Source organism: Anomaloglossus baeobatrachus, chromosome 1 (genome assembly GCF_048569485.1).
Source record: "Anomaloglossus baeobatrachus isolate aAnoBae1 chromosome 1, aAnoBae1.hap1, whole genome shotgun sequence".
In the NCBI taxonomy this organism is placed as follows: Eukaryota; Metazoa; Chordata; class Amphibia; order Anura; family Aromobatidae; genus Anomaloglossus; species Anomaloglossus baeobatrachus.
In genome coordinates, this window is record NC_134353.1 from 677,186,669 (window position 1) to 677,214,623 (window position 27,955).

Genomic DNA, 27,955 nt, shown 5'->3' on the forward strand with positions numbered 1-27,955 from the left:
ACCCGATGTGTAGTCTGGCTATGTGTGCAGGGAGCAGGGAGCTGGCACTGACAGTGTGAGAGCGGTGGACGCTGGTAACGAAGGTAAATATCGGGTAACCAAGGAAAGGGCTTCTTGGTTACCCGATATTTACATTGGTTACCAGCGTCCGCAGAAGCCGGCTCACTGCACATTCAGTTGTTGCTCTCTCGCTGTCACACACACAGTGATGTGTGCTTCACAGCGGGAGAGCAACAGCTAAAAAATGGTCCAGGACATTCAGCAACAACCAGCGACCTCACAGCAGGGGCCAGGTTGTTGCTGGATGTCACACACAGCAACATCACTAGCAACATCGCTGTTGCGTCACAAAAGTCGTGCCTCAGAAGCGATGTTGCTAGCAATGTTGCTTAGTGAGACTTGGCCTTTAAGAATCTGACATGTCCAATTTCAAACTGCCAATCTCCTTAAGATAAGGAGATCCCTTTTTCTACTTAAAATAAGATACTCCCAAAAGTATCTAGCATCAGCTCTCTCATAGAGAACACAAAAGGGCTCGGCAGAGCCAACGCTCCCGCGTATGGGATATGGGACAGACACCTGCCGGATGATCAGCCGAACCCGCCAACAGCCATCAGAGATCTATGGAGGCTTTAGATTCATATCCAACATGTTCCATGTAGATGAGGTAGACAGTGGCCTATGGTCAGCATAGAGGGGCTAACTACTGTTTAAAAAAGGTTCTGAACATGAAAAAGGAAAACTAAATCTGCAATCCAGGTCATATATTGAATAGTGTGGTTGAATACAATGTATTGTCCGCCATTTCAGGCTGATGAGAAGAACACAATCACTATTTTATCATATATATATCTTCCACGTCGTGAACTTTACGGTGCCTATATACCAGTTTGTGCATGTATAGGAGTGAGTCAGTAAGTATAGCTGATATGTTTGATAGACCATATATAGATAGGGCTCAACAAGAATAGCTGATGTGTATGATGCATTCAGTACTAGGCTATTCAGCATTTCAGATTTCTCCTATTAATATTTGGATTCTTACCATGAAAGTGTAAAGTCAAAGCTGTCTCTAGCATTTTGCTGGATTTGCTTCCAGAGGTCAGTTGGTGTCATACTGGCCCAGGCTGTGCTGTCTCCATTTTCCACTGAACGCATCTTCTTCTTGTTCTTGCGTTTACGGGAGAGTAGCTCATCAGGAGGCAGATGAGCCACGGGATTTGGGTAAGAACTCAAGAAGCAGTTCAGAAAGTGACTGAGTGCTGCTGACAAAGCCGACATCTCTATTCCCTAATGTAGGACACAGGAATACAATCCATTACAATGTCACTGCTACACAAAAATATCTAAAGCCTTAAAGGATATGTATAATTAGAAACAGTTTCCAGATCAACAGCATTGAGAGGCATTAAAAGAATAAGAGATTCCATGCACTACAGTACAATCAAAGACACGGTGAGAAATATATCAAGAGTAAAATACCAGAGCGCCACACAAGGTTTAACCTCCTAAAATAGGTCCTGTTAAGATATCACACCAAACCCTGATCTCATGGACATGCTACAAGAAGAGCTTACTGTATTGTTTGCTTTCAAATCTCTTGTCAATGCAGGTCATTTTATTACTATGGTTTAGTATGGGGATAGGATCATAAATAACTCTAGATGAAGACTGCTTGGATTTTTCTTACCTGTAGGTAGCTGCGTAGTATCCTTTTGGCTGAACGTGTGACTATGTCAATGACTATGATTCTCTGTTGGATAGAACAAAAAAATCAGGCAAATTAGCAATTATTCACAGAATGATGAGGAGTAAGCAGATTAGGAGGATGCCTAAGGCCGGTTTCACACATCCGGCTTTTCGCTTGTTTGCCGGATCCGGCGCTCTCCCGTACAGACAATACAGTACAGTGTCAGCGCTGTAACTTCCGGGTCACATGCGCCGGTCACATGACAGCATGTGACCGGCGCTTGTTGCGCTGTCACTGTACTGTAGTCACTGTATGGGAGAGCGCCGGATCCGGCAAACAAGCGAAAAGCCGGATGTGTGAAACCGGCCTAAGGCATAACTGTGTTTAAGGAGTACAACGCCCCACTATTCTAAAATATAGCAGCGCTCCAGACCCCCAATGTGCAGAGTAACTGCATTACAGTGCTATTCAAGTGTGTAGGAATAGTTGCAGTTTTCGCACAGCTCAGTTTGCCGGGAGGGTCGGTTTATAGGTAAAAACAGTGATTGCAGAGACTAGGAGATTTTCCATTACTTAAAGAGATAGGACTGATGAATCCCAAATCACAGCATGTAAACGCAACCTAGGCTTCACATCAAAATCAGATAATTGCCACTATATATATATATATATATATATATATATATATATATATATATATATATATATATACACACACACACACACACATATAGATATATATACTGAAAATACCATACTTACATAAATATGATCCATTGAAGGACGAACTTGCATCTTGGTAATCATCTCAGCGACTGTTCCCAAATATCTTATATTGATTCCATGTGAGTGAAGAGACTCTTTTAGTGTTTTACCATCCAGGGGAACAATTATATGATTCAGACAGGATTTTACCTGTATAGTAAAGTGATAATGAGAATAAGAGAATTCACAATATGCCACTGACTGATGACCAGTATGACATTTACTTAGTTATCAACATTTGTGTTGTAACTTAGGGAACGTTAGCCTGCCTTTGCTCTGTTAACTCTGCCCTGAATTGCCCACTTGTGGCCGGTGTGTGTGTAATTTGGCATATTCGCATATTCAATTTTTACATGCATGTAACACCCATACGGCATCTATTTTTACAATCAACATTTAAAAAAAAAAATATAAGACTAAATAGTTTCCTATGTTAAAGAATGCATCGTAAAGACTAGATGCTATATAAATAATCCATATGGCACCGGATTATTTTTTGTGCAACCATAGACTTGAATAGGCGAGTCTCATCCAATATATAGAAGTACATGCTACTTTTTTGCTCACATAGTCACTCGGTCTGTGTGAAAATAATGTAATCTAAACAGCCCTATTTAATAACATTGGTAGTGGTCAGTGTCCTGTCTGATTTTAATACCTACAGCACACAAACATAAAATACACTAGTCTGAACAAGCCCATAGTTTGCTACAATGTTCATTGTAGGATTCGGTTGAGGATTTCAGTACTGCAGAGAGGGTTACATATTAATGAGGAACTTTCACAAAGTTTATTTTACTCAACTTTCACATAGGAGTCAGACAAGTGGGCCAAAACCCTCACAGGAACCAGGCTTTTTATCAACTTGAGGGCAGGATCAGACAGCCATAGATTTACTCATCCAAGAGAACCGTGCCGATTATGCAAATGACACTCTGATCAAACCATAGTGTGATCCCATTCTATCAGATGATAGAATCAAAGCACACTGTGAGGAGAAGAAGATGGAGAACAAAATGTCTCCATCTTCTCCGTTGTGTGAATCCACAGAAATCAGACTGCACTCAGATGTCATCTGAGTGCAGTCCGATGAGTTACCCATTTATTTGCATGATTGAGTGTGATTCGAGTATTAGATCAAACTTGGATATGCAGTGATTTTTTTCCTCAGACACAGTCCAAGTAAAAAATCTTAGATTTGCTCAGCCCCATAGACTAACTTTGGTCTGAGTGCGATCTGATGTTTTGTCTGATCACACTTGGAGTGAAAATTTGGCTGTCTGCCCCTGCCCTTATAGAATAAAATGTATGATAGGTGTAGATCAAGGAAATGGTTAAAAGCCGCGTTGCCGTGAAAGAAAATAGAAGACCTAATAGATAGGAATTGTGATCTTTATTCGTCTACTCATTTTAGAGATTATTGTCCTTGTTCAGGACTAAAAATCACATTGGGGCCCCATGATTATTGGTCCTGGAGAAGGAAGGAGAATAATCTCTGAATCATGTAGACGAATAAAGATCACAATTCCCATCGATTTGGTCTTGGATTTTCTTCAGCAGCGCGGTGTTTAACCCCTTCCTTGATCTGCACCTATCATATTCCAGCAGGTAGATGCAGCAGCTGTTGGTACACGTTTATACAGTGGTTGTGACTTTCACAACTACTAGAGGTGAGCCTTCCTGATCCCTTCATATCCACTACTCTACTCAGGTAAGGCCCTATCTGCGCCTTTTGTCTCCCTCAATTTGTTTTTAGAATCAAATGTATGAAAAAGTTATAGTTTTGGCTGTTCTTTCACTTTATTTTAACCCCTTCACGACCTTGGACGGATCTATCCGTCCAGGATCGTGTCCCGTTAAGCCCCGCCCCCTGCCGCGGGCAGGCGGCGTGGATCGGCACACATATCAGCTGTTTTCAACAGCTGACATGTGTGCCTGCTAGCCGCGGGTGGAATCGCTTCCACCCGCGGCCATTAACCCCTTAAATCTTGCTGCCAAAGTCTGGCAGCAAGATCTAAATGCGCGCGGCCATGTTTTTTACTTACCGCCGCCCCCACCGGAAGTCACGTGTGTTATCACGTGACTATCGGTGGTTGCCATCGTAGCACAGGGTCATGTGATGACGCCTGCAGCTACGAAGTTTCACTTTCGTTTTCCCTCGGCCGAGAGCAGAGGGAAAAACAAAGTGACTGAATCTGCTGTTTACAGCTGTATAGCTGTGATCAGCAGATAGCGATCAGCGATCGGATTGCTGATCGCTATAGCCCCCTAGGGGGACTAGTAAAAAAAAAAAAAAAAAAGTAAAAGTTCAAATCACCCCACTTTCCCCCCATTGAAAATTAAAGGGTTAAAAAATAAATAAATATACACATATTTGGTATCGCCGCGTTCAGAAATGCCCGATCTATCAAAATATGAAATCAATTAATCTGATTGGTAAACGGCGTAGTGGCAAAAAAATTCCAGACGCCAAAATTACATTTTTTGGTCGCCGCAAGTTTTACACAAAATGCAATAACAGGCGATCAAAACGTAGCATCTGCACAAAAATGGTACCATTATAAACGTCAGCTCGAGACGCAAAAAATAAGCCATCACTGAGCCATAGATCCCAAAACATAAGAACGCTACGTGTTTCGGAAAATGGTGCAAAACGTGCGCCACTTTTATTGGACAAACTTGTGAATTTTTTTTAACCCCTTAGATACATGTAAACCTATACAAGTTTGGTGTCTACAAACTCGTACCGACCTGAGGCATCACATAGATACATCAGTTTTATCATATAGTGAACACGGTGAATAAAACATCCCAAAAACTATTGTGCGATCACACTTTTTTTGCAGTTTTTCCACACTTGGAATTTTTTTGCTGTTTTCCAGTACAATATATGGTAAAACCTATGGTTTCATTTAAAAGTACAACTCGTCCCGCAAAAAACAAGCCCTCATATGGCAAGATTGACGGCATAATAAAAAAGTTACGGCTCTCGGAAGAAAAGGAGCAAAAAACAAAAACGCAAAAACGGAAAGTGCCCGGGGGCTAAAGGGGTTAAGGGGGCAAACACTAATGGTCCTGTATATGCTACATTTTCCAGATGATGTTATATTCCCTTACAAAAACTGAGACATTTTTATATTTATACATGTCTACTTACAAAGCTGGGGATTTGCACCACAAGGATGAAGGTGGAGGCTTCACTCAGTAATCTCTTCTGTACTTGAAGGGCCTGGATTTGAGTCACCGGAAACCTGACCACTACGTACAACAACAAAAAATAAATTAATTCCAACTGAAAGTTTGACATCACATATTTACTCACTAAAAATTCATTATCTAGGAGAAAAAAAACATTTACCTGGTGAATAAACATCTGGATTGAACCGTATATCAAAAATATAATCTGTGACAGAGCCAATCTCCCTGCAGGCGTCTCTTACAATATCTGCACCCCGAAGATCATCTGAAAAAGAGGAGCGATTATAAATTAATGACTAAGGCCACGTGCACACGGTGAGTATTTGATGAGTTTTTTTACATCAGTATTTCTAAACCAAGCCAGGAGTGGGTAATAATACAGAAGTGTTGCTCGTGTTTCTATTATACGTTTCCTCTGATTGCCCCATTCCTGGTTTTGGCTACAAATACTGAGGTAAAAAAAACCTCATAAATACTTGACATATGTACTTGGCCTAACACGTTACAACGGCGCCATAATCTTTTGATGTCATACATTGTATTGAATGAACAGTCTATTGTAAATGCCATTTATAATGTGACCACGCATTGAATCTTGCCATTGGTGAATTCTGTTGATCACTCTGAAGGAGGAGATGTGTGATGAATTACATTCCTTGATGGCTGGTATTAGCCAAATTGCACAATAGTTTTGTCATTTTTCATATTGGCTTGATATGAGAATGGACCTGTCCTCATACTATGCTCTTAGCAAAGTCAGCATATTTATGTGTCAGATCAACTTTAAGAAGAAAATTACCTATTGTTTAAATCAGGTTTTCCATCCAAATAATATATATTTTTAATGTTTTACAATTTTTTTTTTTACATAATACTGTATACGAGGGGCTGCTGATAAAACTTTGGCTTTACCCAGAAAGAAACGAGATAGGATGATGAAACGTTCCATTTATTCTACATACTCTCCACTGATGTCAGCACACTTCTCACATCGGTATTCCAACTTCTGTAAGCCTAGCAAAAAGAAGGATTTCGGTTGTGCCTCAAACCAGGCATCCGTAACAGCCATGGCATCAGAAATTATGTGAAATTTGGTACCCTTGAGGTGTTTCTTCAGGTTTGGAAACAGATGATGGTAGGAGGGATCTAGATCTAGTGAATAAGGTGGGTGTTCAACCAGCTGGAAGCCCAGCTCTGCCAGTTTTGATGATGTCGCTTGTACAGTGTGAGCAGAGGCATTGTCTTGCAGGAAGGAGATTCCTTTGGACAGCTTGCCGTGCGTAGCTGCCTTCAATTGGTCCAAAAGTTCAATGTAATACCTTACATTGATGGTGGAACCCTTTTGAAGGTAGTCCACTAGCAGCATGCCCTCCTTATCCTACAACACAGACGCCATCACCTTACTGGCTGATTTTTGCACCCTGAACTTCTTTGGACAAGGAGATCCACTGTGCCTCCACTCTTTTGACTGCTCCTTGTTTTCAGGGTCATACAAATAATTCCAGGTCTCATCCATAATGACCAGTCAGTCCAGGACGTTCTAATCAGTCCGGACGCTGACAAATGGACCGGGAAGTTTTCACTCGCATCCTTCTCTGATCTGTTGTCAAACATTTGGGGACCCAATTTGCAGATAGCTTCCTCATGTCCAAATGTTCATGAATAATGACACAAACACATTCACAGGAAATCCCCATGATGTCTGCTATTGTTTTATCTGAAATTCGTTGATTCTCCAGTATGAGGTTGTGCACAGCATCGACGATCTCCGAAACAACAACCACTCTCGGTTGTCCAGGACGTTCCTCAACATTGGTGCTTAAGTGGCCCATTTTAAATTTGGCAACCCAGTTCTTAACTGTGGAATATCAAGGGAATTGATTCCCCAATGTCTGCGACATATCACTATGAATATCCTTCTCGGACTTTCCTTGCAGAAACAAGAATTTTATCACTCCTCTGCTCTCAGTTGTTGAGAATATCGCATTAGAGTTTGCCATTTTGTTTTCCCGCGTGCGTAGAACACTGTTGCCATAAGCAACAAACACAACATTTTGAAAACATACACTACAGTTCAAAAGTTTGGGGTCACCCAGACAATTTTGTCTTTTCCATGAAAAAAATCATACTATTATTTATCAAATGAGTTACATAATGAATATACAATATAGTGCAGACATTGACTAGGTTAGAAATAATGATTTTTACTTGAAATAAGAATTTTCTCTTTCAAACTTTGCTTTCGTCAAAGAATGCTCCCTTTGCTGCAATACCAGCTTTGCAGACCTTTGGCATTCTAGCTGTTAATTTGCGGAGGTAATCTGGAGATATTTCACCACATGCTCCCCCCCCTCCCACAAGTTGGATTGGCTTGATGGGCACTTTTTGCGTACCATACGGTCAAGTTGCTCCCACAACAGCTCAATAGGGTTGAGATCTGGTGACTGGGCTGGCCACTCCGTTACAGCTAGCATACCAGCTGCCTGCTTCTTCCCTAAATAGTTCATGCATAATTTGGAGGTTTGCTTTGGGTCATTGTCCTGTTGTAGGATGAAATTGGCTCCAATCAAGCGCTGTCCACAGTGTATGGCATGGCATTGTAAAATGGAGTGATAGCCTTCCTTATTCAAAATCCCTTTTACCTTGTACAAATCTCCCACTTTACCAGCACCAAAGCAACCCCAGACCAATTACCTCCACTATGCTTCACAGATGGCATCAGGCACTCTTCCAGCATCTTTTCAGTAGTTCTGCATCTCACAAATGTTCTTCTGTGTGATGCAAACACCTCAAACTTCGATTCGTCTGTCCATAACACTTTTTTCCAATTTTCCTTTGTCCATTGTCTGTGTTCTTTTGACCATATTAATCTTTTCCTTTTATTAACCAGTCTCAGATATGGCTTTTTCTTTGCCATTCTGCCCTGAAGGCCAGCATCCCAGAGTCGCCTCTTCACCATAGACGTTGACACTGGCATTTTGCAGGTACTATTTAATGAAGTTGCCAGTTGAGGACCTGTGAGGCGTTGATTTCTAAAACAAGAGACTCTAATGTATTTGTCTTGTTGCTCAGTTGTGCAGCGGGGCCTCCCACTTTTCTCTCTACTCTAGTTAGAGCCTGTTTGTCCTCTCCTCTGAAGGAAGTAGTACACACCCTTGTAAGAAATCTTCAGTTTCTTGGCAATTTCTTGCATGGAATGTCCTTCATTTCTAAGAACAAGAATAGACTGTCAAGTTTCACATGGCAGTTTTCTTTATTTGGCCATTTTAAGAGTTTAATGGTAGCAACAAATGTAATGCTCCAGATTCTCAACTAGCTCAAAGGAAGGTCAGTTTTATAGCTTCTCCAATCAGCAAAACTATTTTCAGCTGTGCTAACATACTTGCACAAGGGTTTTCAAGGGATTTCTAAACATCCATTAGCCTTCTAACACAGTAAGCAAACACAATGTACCATTAGAACACTGGAATGGTGGTTGTTGAAAATGGGCCTCTATACAGCTAGGTAGATATTGCATTAAAAACTAGATGTTTGAAGCTAGAATAGTCATTTACTTCATTAATAGTGATGAGCGAGCATGCTTGTAACTACTCGGTACTCGCACGAGTATCGCTGTACTCGGGCTGCTCGGCGGGGACCGAGTAATCTCGCGATACTCGTGCTGTAGTCGTGGTCTTCATTTCTGCATGTTGGCGCTCTTTTGAGAGCCAGCCCTCATGCAGGGATTGGCTGGCAGACCACTGCAATGCCACAGCCCTGTTAGTTGTGGAATTGCAGTGATTGGCCGGCCTGCACAGCATGACCGAGCCTTTATATCGGCCGGCGCGCTGTGCTCTGCTCACAGCTATCCAGACAGTGAGTGCAGGGAGAGTGTCGCTGATTCAGGGAAAGCTTTGCGGCCCTTTATAGCTTTTTCAGTTGCAGGGCTGCAAACAGTGTGACCAAAAGTCCTTCTCAGGACTATTCTAGTTGTATACAGGCAGGCAGGGTATAGCCAGGTCGGAGTACAGTAACAGAGTCCTTCTCAGGACTATTGTTGCTATATACAGGCAGGGTATAGCCAGGTCTGAATACAGGCTAGTGACCAAAAGAGTCCTTGTCAGGACTATTGTACCAGTATACAGGCAGGCAGGCAGGCAGGGTAGTGGTGACCGTATACCAGCCTTCATCATATCTGGGGCTGGTGTACACAGTGTAAAACAGTCCAGATAGTGTCTGACTTGTCTGTAATTGTCGCTCCCCAAAAAAACCTGTTAGGTTCTCATTGCGTCCATGCTTGGTTTTTAAAACCGCACGTGTGTGCCTGTTGGTGGCAGCGTACAGGTGCACTTGTGTGCAATTTCCAGAAACTTTGATATAACGCACAAGTAGTGAATATACACGTCAGCAGTGCACAGCATTGCAAAATGCGCAAGGGCATTGGCAAGGAACAAGGAAGTGGACGTGATGGTGGTGCAGGCAGAGGCCGAGGTCGTGGGCAAGCTCTAATTTCGCCACAACAAAGGGCCACATCTAGTCGCTCGCACGTCCTGTCCCAAATTCTTGGGGACCGCAGCAGTACACCGCTCTTGAACCAAGACCAGTGTCAACAGGTTGTTAGTTGGAGAGCAGATAATGCTTCCAGTCAGATTGGCACCACCACAAACACTCTGTCTTCCACACGGTCAAGTGTCAGTAGCCGTGATACTGCACCGCACATTTCTGAACCTGATCCTCCTTCCTACCACCAGGCTGAGTACACGTCCTCCTCGGACATTAATGATCCCACACTTGGACACTCGGAAGAGCTGTTCACGTTTCCATTCACACATTCTGGCCTCTCGCCAGCTCATATTGAAGTGGGTCATGAGGAGATCGTCTGTACAGATGGCCAAATATTTGAGCAGCCACGTTCTCACGAAGTTGGCAACGTGTCTCAACAAGTGGTGGACGATGATGAGACACAATTGTCAGGAAGTCAGGAGGAGGAGCAGGGTGCGGAAGAGGAAGACGACGTGGTGGATGATCCAGTAACTGACCCAACCTGGCAGGAGGATATGCAGAGCGAGGACAGCAGTGCACAGGGGGAGGGAGGCGTAGCATCACAACAGGCAGTAAGAAGCAGGGTGGTGGCCCCAGGCAGAAGTCAGGCAACCGTTCCCCGGAACAACACGACGACACAAGGTGCCTGTACAAATGTTAGGTCTTCCCGAGTCTGGCAGTTTTTTAAGTTGGATCCAGATGATTCAAAAAAGGCCATTTGCAACACCTGCCGTGCCAGCATCAGCAGGGGTACCAAAACTAGCAGCCTGACCACCACCAGCATGATCAGGCACATGTCAGCCAAGCACCCGACTTTGTGGGAAGTACAACAGAGTCGAGGAGCAGTGCTTGCTGATGTCACTGCTACGTCTTCGCTGGTTGTGCATGCGAGCCAATCCCCTGTCCATGCTGCCTGCGAACAAGCCTCCTCCACTCCTGCACCTGCAGTTGCCTACGCAGAAAGAACACCATCATCAAGCACGTCCTTGTCCCAGCGCAGCGTTCAGTTATCCATTCAGCAAACCTTTGAACGCAGGCGCAAATACACTGCCAACACCCCACATGCCACAGTTCTAAATGCTAACATTTCGCGACTGCTTGCGCTGGAAATGTTGCCTTTTAGGCTGGTGGAGACAGAAGCATTCCGTGACCTGATGGCGGCAGCTGTCCCACGTTACTCGGTCCCCAGCCGCCACTATTTCTCCCGGTGTGCCGTCCCCGCGTTGCATAACCACGTGTCACAAAACATCACACGTGCCCTGAACAACGCTGTTTCACCCAAGGTCCACCTAACCACAGACACGTGGACAAGTGCTTGTGGGCAAGGCCGCTACATCTCGTTGACGGCACACTGGGTTAATATTGTGGAAGCTGGGACCCAGTCTGAGCGAGGGACGGAACACGTCCTTCCCACACCAAGGTTTGCAGGCCCTACCTCAGTCAGTGTTTCACCCACACTCTACAGCTCCGGAATGTCATGCTCTTCAGCCTCCTCCTCCTCCTGCGCATCCTCATCCACTGTACCCTCCACACCAGTCACAAGCTGGAAGCACTGCAGCACTGCCTCGGCGAAGCGGCAACAGGCTGTGCTGAAGCTAATCTGCATAGGTGACAAACCCCACAATGCAGAAGAGCTGTGGACAGCTCTGAAACAGCAGGCAGATCACTGGCTCACACCTCTGAACCTAAAGCCAGGAAAGGTCGTGTGTGACAATGGCCGGAACCTGGTGGCGGCTTTGAGGCGAGGCCAGCTGACACATGTTCCATGCGTGGCCCATGTGCTCAACCTCGTGGTTCAGCGGTTTCTAAAGTCATACCCAGAGCTGTCTGATCTGCTGGTAAAAGTTCGCCGCCTGTCTGCACATTTTCGAAAGTCACCTACTGCTTCAGCCGGCCTTGCCGGCTTTCAGCGCCGTTTGCATCTTCCGGCTCACAGACTGGTGTGTGATGTCCCCACGCGTTGGAATTCAACTCTGCACATGTTGGTCAGGATATGTGAGCAGAAGAGGGCAGTTGTTGAGTACCTGCATCACCTAAGCCGTCGGGAAATGGGTCAAACTCCACACATAACACCTGAGGAGTGGAGATGGATGTCAGACCTATGTACCATCCTCCAAAACTTTGAGGACTCCACCAAGATGGTGAGTGGTGATGACGCCATTATTAGCGTCACCATACCGCTACTCTGCCTTCTAAAACGGTCTCTGCTGAAAAACAAACATGATGCATTGCAGGCGGAGCGCGATGAGTTGCAGCAAGAAACAGTAGTGGGTGTGGGTGATAACACACAGCCCAGCCTCGTCTCATCACAACGTGCAGTGGAGGACTATGACGAGGAGGAGGATGAAGACATGGAGCAACTCTCCGGCCAAATTGAGGATATGACATGCACACCAGTCATATCCTCGGTTCAGCGTGGCTGGCCAGAGGACAGGGTAGATGAGGAGGAGGAGGAGGAGGACAGCATGTTCAGTCATCTTGTTGGTCAGGCTACTGAAGTCCTGGCTGTTAAGAGTCTGGCGCACATGGCTGACTTTATGGTAAGCTGCCTGTCTCGTGACCCTCGCGTTAAGAACATCTTGGCCGACAATCATTACTGGTTGTAACACTGTTAGACCCACGCTACAAGGAGAACTTTTTGTCTCTTATTCCCGTGGAGGAGAGGTCAACCAAAATGCAGCAGTTCCGGAAGGCCATAGTCACGGAAGTAGGCAAAGCATTCCCCTCACTAAACGCTAGCGGCATAGGTCAGGAATCAGTGGACAACCGAGGCGTACAGCCGAGAGAGGCACAAGTCCAATCCGCCAGAGGTAGGGGAACAGTCTTTAAGATGTGGGACAGTTTTCTCAGCCCCTCACGTACCACAGCCCCTGAGGTGCGGGGTAGTGCCACAAGAAATCCTAAGTTTGCCCAGATGCTGAAGGAGTACCTTGCAGATCGAACAACTGTACTCCGACATTCCTCTGTGCCTTACAATTATTGGGTATCCAAGCTGGACACGTGGCATGAATTGGCTCTCTACGCCTTGGAAGTCCTGGCCTGCCCTGCTGCTAGCGTTTTGTCAGAGCGTGTTTTTAGTGCCGCAGGTGGAATCATTACAGATAAACGCACCCGCCTGTCAACTGAAAATGCTGACAGGCTGACTCTGATCAAGATGAACAAGGGTTGGATTGGGCCAGACTTCACCACACCACCAGCAAATGAGAGCGGAAGTTAAAGTTTGCCATGTACCTCCACTCACCCATGGGTACACACTTCTGGACTTTGGATAATCGCTGGACTGCTCCTCCTTCTCCTCATGCGTCACCATGATGATGACCGTTACAAATTGCAATACTTAGGCCTTTGTTTCAGGTATACCCCCAGTGGTAAATTTTTTCGCCCATTCTTTGCAGAATGGACATTACAACGACAGGAGACCCGCTCCTTTGCAATGGGAACAATGTTTTGAGGCCCACATGCACGTCTCTACCCAGGGACAACGTGGAGCCTCCCAATTTTTGGCTGCCCTGCCTAAGGGCTATACTATAATACAGTAATATAGCTTGGTAATCCACCAATAAATAATTACGCCTAAAATATAACTTTTAATAATAATAAATAAAAGGTAATAGGACCAAAACAAACATATATAGCGCAAATGCGCCTAAAAATTGTCACCAGCTGTGATATCCTATGTCTCTGGTATTAGGATTGTACTGTCACAGACAACAATAAATAGTAGGCAGTAGAGTAATCGGCAATATGTAACCCTCATCAGGTATCATATGATAGGGAAATAAAAGGCAACAATCTCACCCGTCTTCAATTCAATTCATCAGGGGTGTGTGTTCCTTAGCCGCAGTAAGTGTAAACAAACGGAGTTGCCACATTATTAGGTGGCGTAGTACCAGTTAGTGCCACGTGTCGGGACCCTGTGGCTGATGTGCCGGTCCCATGAGGGACACATTAATGTGGCATTGGATGTGGATGGGTGTCTGAACTCTGCGGCGGATATGCCGTTTTACTGGAAGATATCATAATTTTCTCTAATTCTCCTGATGATTAATTGAAACGCGTTGAGAATTACAAGTTTTCGTTGATATGACATCGGAGTTGTCTATGAGGGATTCCGTGGATTATATGTGGAAGCCATAGGACCTCGACATAATGTGGCAACTCCGTTTGTTTACACTTACTGCGGCTAAGGAACACACACCCCTGATGAATTGAATTGAAGACGGGTGAGATTGTTGCCTTTTATTTCCCTATCATATGATACCTGATGAGGGTTACATATTGCCGATTACTCTACTGCCTACTATTTATTGTTGTCTGTGACAGTACAATCCTAATACCAGAGACATAGGATATCACAGCTGGTGACAATTTTTAGGCGCATTTGCGCTATATATGTTTGTTTTGGTCCTATTACCTTTTATTTATTATTATTAAAAGTTATATTTTAGGCGTAATTATTTATTGGTGGATTACCAAGCTATATTACTACTTTGTCCATACGGTATATCCATATCCAGTTGCTTTATTTATACTATACTATAATACACCCACTTCCTGACAATGGACACTTAATGTTTTGAGGCCCTCATGCACGTCTCTACCCAGGGACAACGTGGAGCCTCCCAATTTTTGGCTGCCCTGCCTAAGGGCTATACTATAATACACCCACTTCCTGACAATGGACACTTAATGTTTTGAGGCCCTCATGCACGTCTCTATCCAGGGACAATGTGGAGCCTCCCAATTTTTGGCTGCCCTGCCTAAGGGCTATACTACAATAGACCCACTTCCTTACAATGGGCACTTCAGGTTTACAGGCCATCATGCACGTCTCTATCCAGGGACAATGTGGAGCCTCCCAATTTTTGGCTGCCCTGCCTAAGGGCTATACTACAATAGACCCACTTCCTTACAATGGGCACTTCAGGTTTACAGGCCATCATGCACGTCTCTATCCAGGGACAATGTGGAGCCTCCCAATTTTTGGCTGCCCTGCCTAAGGGCTATACTACAATAGACCCACTTCCTTACAATGGGCACTTCAGGTTTACAGGCCATCATGCACGTCTCTATCCAGGGACAATGTGGAGCCTCCCAATTTTTGGCTGCCCTGCCTAAGGGCTATACTACAATAGACCCACTTCCTTACAATGGGCACTTCAGGTTTACAGGCCATCATGCACGTCTCTATCCAGGGACAATGTGGAGCCTCCCAATTTTTGGCTGCCCTGCCTAAGGGCTATACTACAATAGACCCACTTCCTTACAATGGGCACTTCAGGTTTACAGGCCATCATGCACGTCTCTATCCAGGGACAATGTGGAGCCTCCCAATTTTTGGCTGCCCTGCCTAAGGGCTATACTACAATAGACCCACTTCCTGACAATGGGCACTTCAGGTTTACAGGCCCTCATGCACGTCTCTACCCAGGGACAACGTGGAGCCTCCCAATTTTTGGCTGCCCTGCCTAAGGGCTATACTACAATAGACCCACTTCCTTACAATGGGCACTTCAGGTTTACAGGCCATCATGCACGTCTCTATCCAGGGACAATGTGGAGCCTCCCAATTTTTGGCTGCCCTGCCTAAGGGCTATACTACAATAGACCCACTTCCTTACAATGGGCACTTCAGGTTTACAGGCCATCATGCACGTCTCTATCCAGGGACAATGTGGAGCCTCCCAATTTTTGGCTGCCCTGCCTAAGGGCTATACTACAATAGACCCACTTTCTGACAATGGGCACTTCAGGTTTACAGGCCCTCATGCACGTCTCTACCCAGGGACAACGTGGAGCCTCCCAATTTTTGGCTGCCCTGCCTAAGGGCTATACTACAATAGACCCACTTCCTTACAATGGGCACTTCAGGTTTACAGGCCATCATGCACGTCTCTATCCAGGGACAATGTGGAGCCTCCCAATTTTTGGCTGCCCTGCCTAAGGGCTATACTACAATAGACCCACTTCCTGACAATGGGCACTTCAGGTTTACAGGCCCTCATGCACGTCTCTACCCAGGGACAACGTGGAGCCTCCCAATTTTTGGCTGCCCTGCCTAAGGGCTATACTACAATAGACCCACTTCCTTACAATGGGCACTTCAGGTTTACAGGCCATCATGCACGTCTCTACCCAGGGACAACGTGGAGCCTCCCAATTTTTGGCTGCCCTGCCTAAGGGCTATACTACAATAGACCCACTTCCTTACAATGGGCACTTCAGGTTTACAGGCCCTTATGCACGTCTGTATGCAGGGGCATTGGTGAACCTCACAATTTTGGACTGCCCTGGCAAAGGAAAATACTACAAAGACTCACTTCCTCAAAATGGGCACATTAGACTCAAGAGGCCTTCATGTACGTCTCTTCTCAGGGACATCGGAGTGCCACACAATGTTTTCACGTAAAATCTTTCATGTATTAATCTCAAAAAGTAACATACACCAGCTCTATCTCACTATTGGGTATGTGCCCTTAACATTTCTGCCATGAAAAATCATTTTGGGGTCATTTTGGAAGGTTTTCTGGTGAGTCCGTAAAAATGGCGTGAAACGCGGACAAAATTGTTCACAGCTGTGACTTTTGAGTGATAAATGCTTCAAGGGGTCTTCCCCATGCTGTTGCCATGTCATTTGAGCACTCTTCTGAGACTTTTGTGACATTTTTAGGGTTTCTACATGCTGCCGGGGGGTCATTTCACAAAAATACTCGGGTCTCCCATAGGATAACATTGGGCTCGTTGCTCGGCCCGAGTACACGAGTATCTTGGGAGGCTCGGCCCGAGCTTCGAGCACCCGAGCTTTTTAGTACTCGCTCATCACTATTCATTAACAATGTATAGAGTGTAATTCTGTTTAATTTAATGATAACTTCTTTTAAAAAAAATGTGCTTTCCTTTAAAAAATAAGGAAATATCTAAGTGACCCTAAACTATTGAACTGTAGTGTATATTAGATACATAAGGCTTTTATGTGATGTAACATTCGTTACCATAGAAAAAAAAAGATTGCAAAGCCAAAGACTTATCAGCAGTCCCTCGTATATGGAATACAACGAAACTAGGCCTAATATCTAACTCAGTGATGGCGAACCTATGGCACGCGTGCCAGACAGGGCACGCAGAGCCGTTTGTGCTGGCACGCGCGCTGTCGCCACACTGCGCCAGTTTGATCTGCTGGTGTGGTCGCGCCAGCAGCTCAAACTGGTGTTTAGCAGAGGAGACATTTCTCCTCGCTCTGACACGCCTCCTCTCCTGGGCTGCAGGCCTGTTGCCTAGGAGACGGAGGAGTGTGAGTAGGCTGCGCCGGTGTCTTGTGGCCGCGCGGGAACTGAAGTGACTGAGGACGCAGCAGTGGAGGAGTGAGGGCCAGAAGGTGAGGTTTTTTTAATTTTTTTTATTTTTAGCCTCTGTGCGGCTGTGCCAAGATGTGGGGGTGGGACAGAGCCTGCACGGGGGAAACATGGAGCGCATGGGGGACACATGGGGAACACGGGGGACAGAGCCAGCACGGGGAAAACATGAAGCACACGGGGAAACATGGGGAGCACGGGGGACAGAGCCAGCACGGGGGAAACATGGAGCGCACGGGGAAACATGGGGAGCACGGGGGACAGAGCCAGCACGGGGGAAACATGGAGTGCACGGGGAAACATGGGGAGCACGGGGGACAGAGCCAGCACGGGGGAAACATGGAGCGCACGGGGAAACATGGGGAGCACGGGGGACAGAGCCAGCACGGGGGAAACATGGGAGCACGGGGGAAACATGGAGCGCACGGGGACAGAGCCAGCACGGGGGAAACATGGAGCGCACGGGGGAAACATGGAGCGCACGGGGACAGAGCCAGCACGGGGGAAACATGGAGCGCACGGGGGAAACATGGAGCGCACGGGGAAAACATGGAGCGCACGGGGGAAACATGGAGCGCACGGGGGAAACATGGAGCGCACGGGGGAAACATGGAGCGCACGGGGGAAACATGGGGAGCACGGGGGACAGAGCTAGCACGGGTTAAACATGGGAGCATGGGGGAAACATGGAGCGCACGGGGACAGAGCCAGCTCGGGGGAAACATGGAGCGCACGGGAAAAGAGCCAGCACGGGGGAAACATGGAGCGCACTGGGGAAACATGGGAGCACGGGGGAAACATGGAGCGCACGGGGGAAACATGGAGCGCACGGGGACAGAGCCAGCACAGAGGAAACATGGGAGCATGAGGGACAAAGCCAGCACGGGGGAAACATGGGAGCATGGGGGACAGAGCCAGCACGGGGAAACATGGAGCGCACGGGGACAGAGCCAGCACGGGGGAAACATGGGGAGCACGGGGCACAGAGCCAGCACGGGGGAAACATGGGGAGCACGGGGGATAGAGCCATCATGGGGCAAACATGGGAGCACGGGGGACAGAGCTAGCACGGGGGGAACATGGGAGCATGGGGCATATACAAACAGAGCACGGGGCAAACAGAGCACGGGGAAAACATGCAGAGCACGGGGAAAACATGGAGAGCACGGGGAAAACATGGCTGCAAAGATGGAGAGAAACGTGCAAAGATGGAGAGAAACGTGCAAAGATGGGGGAAACATGGCTGCAAAGATGGGGGAAACATGGCTGCAAAGATGGGGGAAACATGGCTGCAAAGATGGGGGAAACATGGCTGCAAAGATGGGGGAAACATGGCTGCAAAGATGGGGGTAAACATGACTGTAAGGATGGGGGAAATCATGTCAGGATGGGGTACATTTAGCAGGAAGGGAAACATGCCAGGAAGGGGTACATTTACCAGAATGGGGGGAAACATGAAAGGATGGGGGGGGGAACATGCCAGGATGGGGGTACATGAACATGCCAGGATGAGGAAAGAAGGGAATTTTGTTTACTTACCGTAAATTCCTTTTCTTCTAGCTCCTATTGGGAGACCCAGACAATTGGGTGTATAGCTTCTGCCTCCGGAGGCCACACAAAGTATTACACTTTAAAAAGTGTAACCCCTCCCCTCTGCCTATACACCCTCCCGTGCATCACGGGCTCCTCAGTTTTGGTGCAAAAGCAGGAAGGAGGAAACTTATAAATTGGTCTAAGGTAAATTCAATCCAAAGGATGTTCGGAGAACTGAAACCATGAACCAAAAGAGCAATTCAACATGAACAACATGTGTACACAAAAGAACAACCAGCCCGAAGGGAACAGGTGCGGGTGCTGGGTCTCCCAATAGGAGCTAGAAGAAAAGGAATTTACGGTAAGTAAACAAAATTCCCTTCTTCTTTGTCGCTCCATTGGGAGACCCAGACAATTGGGACGTCCAAAAGCAGTCCCTGGGTGGGTAAAAGAATACCTCGATAAAAAAGAGCCGAAAACGACCCCCTCTTACAGGTGGGCAACCGCCGCCTGAAGGACTCGCCTACCTAGACTGGCGTCTGCCGAAGCATAAGTATGCACCTGATAGTGTTTCATGAAAGTGTGCAGACTAGACCAGGTAGCTGCCTGACACACCTGCTGAGTCGTAGCCCGGTGCCGCAATGCCCAAGACGCACCCACGGCTCTGGTAGAATGGGCTTTCAGCCCCAAAGGAAGCGGAAGCCCAGAAGAACGGTAGGCTTCAAGAATCGGTTCCTTGATCCACCGAGCCAAGGTTGACTTGGAAGCCTGCGAACCCTTACGCTGGCCAGCGTCAAGGACAAAGAGCGCATCTGAATGGCGCAGGGGCGCCGTGCGAGACACGTAGAGCCGGAGTGCTCTCACCAGATCTAACGAGTGCAAATCCTTTTCACATTGGTGAACTGGATGAGGGCAAAATGAAGGTAAGGAGATATCCTGATTGAGAGAAATTCCGGGACCGGACGCAGAACCACCTTATCCTGGTGAAAAACCAGGAAGGGGGCTTTGCATGACAGCGCTGCCAGCTCCGATACACTACGGAGCGATGTAACTGCCACTAGAAATGCCACCTTCTGCGAAAGACGTGATAAAGAGACATCCCGCAGCGGCTCGAAAGGTGGTTTCTGAAGAGCCAATAGCACCCTGTTAAGATCCCAGGGTTCCAGCGGACGCTTGTAAGGTGGGACTATGTGGCAAACTCCCTGCAGGAACGTGCGGACCTGCGGAAGCCTGGCTAGGCACTTTTGAAAAAATACGGATAGCGCCGATACTTGTCCCTTGAGAGAGCCGAGAGACAAACCCTTGTCCATTCCGGATTGAAGGAATGAAAGAAAAGTGGGTAAGGCAAAGGACCAGGGAGTAAAACCCTTATCAGGGCACCAGGATAAGAAGATCCTCCAAGACCTGTGATAGATCTTGGCGGACGTTGGTTTCCTGGCCTGTCTCATAGTGGCAATGACATCTTGAGATAACCCTGAGGACACTAGGAGCCAGGACTCAATGGCCACACAGTCAGGTTGAGGGCCGCAGAATTCAGATGGAAAAACGGCCCTTAAGACAGCAAGTCTGGGCGGTCTGGGAGCGCCCACAGTTGACCCACCGTGAGATGCCCCAGATCCGGGTACCACGACCGCCTCGGCCAATCTGGGGCGACAAGAATGGCGCGACGACAGTCGGACCTGATTTTGCGCAGCACTCTGGGCAGCATCGCCAGAGGAGGAAATACATAGGGCAGTCGAAACTGCGACCAATCCTGAACTAATGCGTTGCAAGGGAAAGAGAGACGTTCCTGTCGAGTGAAGTCGACCTCCTGTCCCATTTGCGGAGAATGTCCCACTGGAGTGGCCGCAGATGGAATTGCGCGAAGGGCACTGCCTCCATCGCTGCCATCATCTTCCCCAGGAAGTGCATTAGGCGCCTCAAGGGGTGTGACTGACTCCGAAGAAGAGATTTCACCCCTGCCTGCAGCGAAAGCTGTTTGTCCAGTGGTAGCATGACTACTGCTGACTGAGTATGAAACTCCATCCCAAGGTACGTCAGTGATTGGGTCGGTGTCAACTTGGATTTTGGGAAGTTGATGATCCACCCGAACTGCTGGAGAGTCGCCAGAGGGACGGAAAGGCTGTTTTGACACGCCATCTGAGAGGGTGCCCTGACCAGAAGATCGTCTAAGTAGGGAATCACCGAGTTACCCTGAGAGTGTAGGACCGCCACAACAGATGCCATGACCTTGGTGAACACCCGTGGGGCTGTCGCCAGGCCGAAAGGCAATGCCACGAACTGAAGGTGTTCGTCCCCGATGGCGAAACGCAAAAAGCGTTGATGTTCGGGTGCGATCGGCACATGGAGATAAGCATCCTTGATGTCGATCGATGCTAGGAAGTCTCCTTGTGACATCGAAGCGATGACCGAGCGGAGAGATTCCATCCGAAAACGTCTGGTGCTCACATGTCTGTTGAGCAGTTTGAGGTCCAGAACGGGACGGAACGAGCCGTCCTTCTTTGGCACCACAAACAAGTTGGATTAAAAGCCGCGACCATGTTCCTGGAGGGGAACAGGGATCACAACTCCTTCTGTCTTCAGAGCGTTCACCGCCTGAAAAAGTGCATCGGCTCGCTCGGGGGGCGGAGATGTTCTGAAGAAACGAGTCGGGGGACGAGAGCTGAACTCTATCCTGTAACCGTGAGACAGAATGTCTCTCACCCATCGGTCTTGAACATGTGGCCACCAGGCGTCGCGAAAGCGGGAGAGCCTGCCACCGACCGAGGATGCGGTTCGGGTATGCCGAGAGTCATGAGGAGGCCGCCTTGGAAGCAGTGCCTCCTGCGGCCTTTTGGGGGCGTGACTTGGACCGCCACGCATAGGAGTTCCTCTGGCCTTTCTCCGGCCTGCTGGACGAAGAGGATTGGGGCTTGGCGGAGGGACGAAAGGACCGAAACCTCGATTGTATTTTCCGTTGCTGAGGTTTCTTTGGTTTGGACTGGGGTAAGGAGGAGTCCTTTCCCTTGGATTCCTTAATAATCTCATCCAATCGTTCACCAAACAAGCGGTCGCCAGAAAACGGCAAACCGGTTAAGAACCTCTTGGAAGCCGAGTCTGCCTTCCATTCGCGCAGCCACATGGCCCTGCGGACTGCCACAGAGTTAGCGGATGCCACCGCTGTACGGTTAGCAGAGTCTAGAACTGTGTTCATGGCGTAGGAAGAAAAAGCTGACGTCTGAGAAGTCAAAGACGCAACCTGCGGAGCAGAATTATGTGTGACCGCATTAATCTCAGCCAGACAAGCTGAAATAGCTTGGAGTGCCCACACGGCTGCAAAAGCCGGGGCAAAAGACGCGCCCGTGGCTTCATAGATGGATTTCACCAGGAGCTCTATCTGCCTGTCAGTGGCATCCTTTAGCGATGAGCCATCTGCAACCGATACCACAGATCTAGCCGCCAATCTAGAGACTGGGGGATCCACCTTGGGACAATGAGCCCAACCCTTAACAACGTCAGAGGGGAAGGGGTAACGTGTGTCAGTAAGGCGCTTAGTAAAGCGCTTGTCCGGAACCGCTCTGGGCTTCTGGACAGCATCTCTGAAGTTAGAGTGATCGAAAAACGCACTCCGTGTACGTTTAGGGAACCGAAACTGGTGTTTCTCCTGCTGAGAAGTCGACTCCTCTACAGGTGGCGGCGGGGGAGAGATATCTAACACCTGGTTGATGGACGAGATAAGGTCATTTACTATGGCGTCCCCTTCAGGTGTGTCAAGATTGAGAGCAACGTCAGGGTCAGAGCCCTGAACTGCGACGTCCGCCTCGTCCTCCAGAGAGTCCTCAATCTGGGAACCCGAGCAGCATGAAGAAGTTGGGGAAGATTCCCAGCGGGCCCGCTTAGCTGGTCTGGGACTGTGGTCCGGGCCGGAGTCCTCCACGTGAGACCTAGGGCCCCCCTGGGAACGTGCTGCGGCGCGGCCAGAGAGGGGCCTGGAGGCGAAGATCCAACAGGGCCTGGGGCCTGTGTAAGGACCGGTCTGGACTGCAAAGCCTCAAGCAGCTTGGCAGACGATTTGTCCATAGACTGAGCCATGGATTGTGAGAGTGACTCAGAGAGTTTTTCAGCAAAAAACTGCAAACTCTGTCCCTGCTGCCTGGACAGGGGGAGCAAGGGGTTCTACCTGAGCCGAGGGGCCCACTAGTGACCGAGGCTCCGGCTGAGCAAGCAAAACAGGGGTTGAGCATTGCTCACAGTGAGGGTAGGTGGAACCCGCAGGTAACTTAACCGCACAAGAGGTACAGGTCGCAAAATAACCCTGTGCCTTGGCACCCTTGCTCCTTGTGGACGACATGCTGTTGTCTCCTAGGAGAGTGATCACTGAGGGTATAGGGGAGTGTATACAGCCCGACCGAACAGAATTATATAAATATATATATAGTATCTATTCCGGCACCCTGGGGGGGACCAGCACCGGGTGACCGGTGTGGCTTACCGACCGCTAAAAAGCGGAGTGTGTGTCCTCCAGATTCCCTGCCTTAGGTCTCCCAGCATTGCAGAGCTCTTCCAGGAAATCCTCCACAGGCAGAATGCCAAAGAAATGGCTGCCGGAGCTCTCTGGGGAGGAGTGGGGCCGTGGGCGGCGTTAGAAAAGTGCGGGAATCTGGAGTCCCCACAGTGATCAGTGAGGGGGGAGGAAACATACAGGATGCTCCGGCCCTCACATCCGACTTCAGGTCGGCAGTCCCGCCCTTACCCCTGCTAGACAGGCCCGGGGGCGGGAGTTTTGCTACTAGGCCACAATTGAAGCCAGGGACTAAATTTAAGACCGCGGCCGACAAACAGGCGCGGTCGGCGCGGAAGTCTGCCGGCCGTCACAAATAAGCAGCTGCTGCAGCGTCCGGGATGAAGGCGCTCCATGCACATCCCCCATGGGGATACAGAGTACCTTAGTGTTGCAGGGCCCGGTCCCTGAGGATAAATAAACTCCTGTCTGACAGATTCCCACAGGGGCTGCGGAGGGAGCACGGTCCCAGTGACCGGATGACCGCTCAGGATCCCACTTCTCCCAGAGCCGCTAAGGGATGGTGAAAGAGACGGCATGAGGCTCCGGCCTTTGTACCCACAATGGGTACCTCAACCTTAACAGCACCGCCGACTTAGTGGGGTGAGAAGGGAACATGCCGGGGGCCCCGTGGGGGCCCACTTTTCTTCCAACCGATATAACTAAAATGAGAATGTGAGTGGATGTGTGCCTCCTTCCACACAAAGCATAAAACTGAGGAGCCCGTGATGCACGGGAGGGTGTATAGGCAGAGGGGAGGGGTTACACTTTTTAAAGTGTAATACTTTGTGTGGCCTCCGGAGGCAGAAGCTATACACCCAATTGTCTGGGTCTCCCAATGGAGCGACAAAGAAAATGCCAGGATGGGGAACATTTAGCAGGAAGGGTGACATTTATCAGGATGGGGTACATTTACCAGGATAAGGGAACATGCCTGGATGAGGTACATTTACCAGGATGGGGTCATTTAACAGCATGGGGGAACATGCCAGGATGGGATACATTTACAATGATGGGGTACATTTACCAGGATGGGGTACATTTACCAGGATGGGGTACATTTACCAGGATGGGGCCATGATGTGGACAAATATACCAGAATGTAGGAAATATATATCAGGATGGGGGACATGTTTACCAGGAAGTGTCCAGGAAGGGGACATAACTACACAATGAAAGGGGAGGGGAGCAACTCGTACGTCTTTATGGGATTATTTCAAGATGTTCAGACTTTGAAATGTAGATGTGGATTACAGGGTGACATCTGATTGCATTCCAGGCTGAAATCTCTGTCTAATATGCTGCAATTTATTTCCAGAAAGATCAATCCAACTGCTGTGTCTGGAAAGGGCTCAGCTTCAATGTGTGGTAAGCACAAATGAGCGTGATGCCCCCTGCTGAAGAGAAGAGAAGACTGCAAAGGTAAGGTTAAAATCAATTATTTACATAATAGGATTGGTTGGCACTTCGGAAAAAAAAATGGGTTTAGAACTACAGTTTGGGCACTCGGCCTATAAAAGGTTCGCCATGACTGATCTAATTTCTACTTTTCCATAGCCTTGTGGGAAATGGGCAGCAACAGAATGACTCTGACTGACTTCTACAGGAGTCTTCTAGGCATACTCTGATCTGGTTGAAGAGGTTGTCCAGTATAAATCTACTAGTCTGCAGACTCTATGTGTCCCTCTGTGTGACTTCAAACTTACGAATCCTCACATCGCACGCACTGTGCGCTCTGACGATTCTCCGGTGTCAGAGCCGGTAACGGCGGTCACGTGGCTGCAAGTATGCAATATGCAGACTCCTCACCAGAATCCTACTAGAGGGGCGAGTTCTCACTCAATTCACATGTATTGAGCGAGGCCACCACCATCTAGTCGTCTCTCGTCTGGCTCCTGCATATCGCATACTCGTGGCTACATGACCGCCATTCAGAGCTCTGACACCGGAGAATTGTCAGAGCGCACAGTTTGTGCAATGTGAGGAGTCATAAATCTGCAGTCACATACAGAGACTGCAGACTTATGCATGTAGACCGAACAACCTCTTTAAAGATCATTGTGAATGGGGAGGTTAATGGTAGGTTTTGGAGCATGACCTCTTGTGAGTGGTGGTCTGCTGAGGTGCTGTCTGTCATTGAAATCCTGCCTTAATGATAATGACAGCTAAACTAATTTGTACAGAAGAGGAAGCATGAGTGTAGTATTAGGCCTAGTGGCCAGTGTGAAAATTGCAAGATTTCTGATTTGTTTTCTTCTTATATTGATAGCAAAATGGAAGTTGAAAAAAAAATATGGGCAAAAGGTTAGAAAATGTATACATTTAGCCTAAAGACTTGATTTACATAATAGGTTTCTGATTAAATACATTTTTTCAAGTATTTTGCAAAAGTGGCACTTCTCATCTCCTAAGTTGGTAATTGTGATAAAAATTGCAGCATGTACTATTCTCTTCCATTTTTCGGATGAGACTTGCCCATTCAAGTTTAAGGATGCCCCCAAAAAAATTACATCCTATTCGGATTATCCATATTGCATCTGATTTTTATGGGCACAATGCAAATAACATGGGAAACTGTATTTGGTCTTGTAAATTTTATTTGTTGCTGATATATAAATACGATTGTCTTATGGATGTAATACAAATGTAAAAAACGGACACATGGATAACAATACAGATGAAAATCGTCCGTTCTGAGTGAAAATCAGACGACTGTTTATACGACAGTCTGAATCCGATCTTAGGTTTACCTTTCAGTGACCCATCTCCAATGTTGTCTGGTTGAAGTAATTCTCCATTTTGTGACTTATCCACTATTAACTTCATGAATTGGGCATACCTATGAAATAAATAGAAATACATTAGGAAAGGTTTTGGCCATTGTTTTTCTGTTCTATTATTATAGCTGCAAGTTGTAACTCAACCATGGGTCTAATGATCCGAACTGACATCCCGATGAAGCCGCTAGTTGGGGTCAATAGACCTGTAGTCAGGTTGGTTGATGGATGGATGGGTTATGAACATAACATGACTGCTGAAATTCATCCAAATGATGCTCGTGTGAAACTGTCCTTATTGTAAATTAAGCTGGAAATGGTAATTACAAGAATAAGTCATTTTAAATGATGATGAGTGCCGGTGACCTTACTAAATATATCTCAAGGTCACACAGTTTGCTTCGTAAATACATTTCAATGTCATTAAATGAGTCATAGCTGGACATTCCTTCACCCAAGGCCAAGCTTTATTTCACTACCCTACTGTAAATTTGGGAGGTCTGCATTCGTCCCCTAGTCAGCAACTGTGTCACTTGTGTCTTACCCTACAAACATGCCATGTTCCGTAGAAATATTAATATTTTAAATCTATTTCATGTAATCACAAACCTTCACCATCTTTGTTTCCTTCACATAACATGAGACTCATCATGGTTCCTAAATCTCATCTGACCAAGTAACTTACTTGTGTTGAACGAATCTTTCTATGAGCTCTGGCCTCAAACTGCACAGTCGGTGTCGATAAGATTTAGGGAATCCATGGATTTGGAAATTTTTTATTAAGTCCTCTTCCTTCAGTTGTAAAAAGTTTACATCAGGAGGAAAAGTTCTAAGGAGATCCAAAATGTAGTGACGCCCGTCATTACCCACAATTCCTTTGCACTCCACAGAAGAACACAGAAGCACTTCTTCATCCTTCTCATTTAGCACGGTATGCCTCATTATCCGCAGTGGTTTACAGGCTTTCTGGAGTAAACTTAGATATTTTACATTTGATGTGACAGTTTTACCAAAGTCAATAGAACCATATACAACACTTTGGTCTTCCTTCCGGTCCAATATTCCAGGTATGATTGACTGAGCAGTTACTCTGTATCCTCTGTAATCGAGAACTACCGTACCTAAGACATAAAGTTCGTCAATGTCTAAATCATTGTACGCCTGTACTCCTCTTAGGTCATGGGTCGCAGCCACATGGGCAGCGTGATCTCCACCCAGATCCTTGTAATGATCTCTTACGTCAAAGCCAAAGCTGAAAAAGATGTTGTTCCAAATAAACATTTGCATCTTTGTTTCCTCTCCAGGGTTGATTGCCATAACATTTCCATCAATTACTGCCATGGCTCCTCGGGTGGATGCCCCGACAAAATCAGAGTTAATCTACAAGGTACAATAGAAAAGACAACAGTCAGACATTATGAATGACATCTATGCTCCAACATGCTATTAACAAGAAATGCAACTTTAGGTAGAACCAATTTCTGGTCATCTTAAAACATTGTCCCCAAGTTGTCACCAATCTTGGTCAATCAGGCGATTGACCTCATATTCAAAGCTAAATATGTTTATAACCTGATCA

The 27,955-nt window shown here is 47.1% G+C and overlaps 1 protein-coding gene across 3 annotated transcripts in view; it reads right to left on the reverse strand.

Annotated features, from left to right (window-relative positions):
- Window positions 1-27,955, reverse strand: part of LOC142248706 (clustered mitochondria protein homolog) — a 123,132-nt gene that overhangs the window by 54,499 nt on the left and 40,678 nt on the right. For all 3 annotated transcript variants that reach the window (XM_075320068.1, XM_075320067.1, XM_075320066.1), the window contains exons 10-16: window positions 27,062-27,756; window positions 26,350-26,438; window positions 5,814-5,918; window positions 5,613-5,713; window positions 2,453-2,605; window positions 1,691-1,753; window positions 1,046-1,290 (exon numbers count right to left, since the gene is read on the reverse strand). In XM_075320068.1, the coding sequence (XP_075176183.1) occupies window positions 1,046-1,290; window positions 1,691-1,753; window positions 2,453-2,605; window positions 5,613-5,713; window positions 5,814-5,918; window positions 26,350-26,438; window positions 27,062-27,756 (1,451 nt within the window). The remainder of the gene's footprint in view (window positions 1-1,045; window positions 1,291-1,690; window positions 1,754-2,452; window positions 2,606-5,612; window positions 5,714-5,813; window positions 5,919-26,349; window positions 26,439-27,061; window positions 27,757-27,955) is intronic.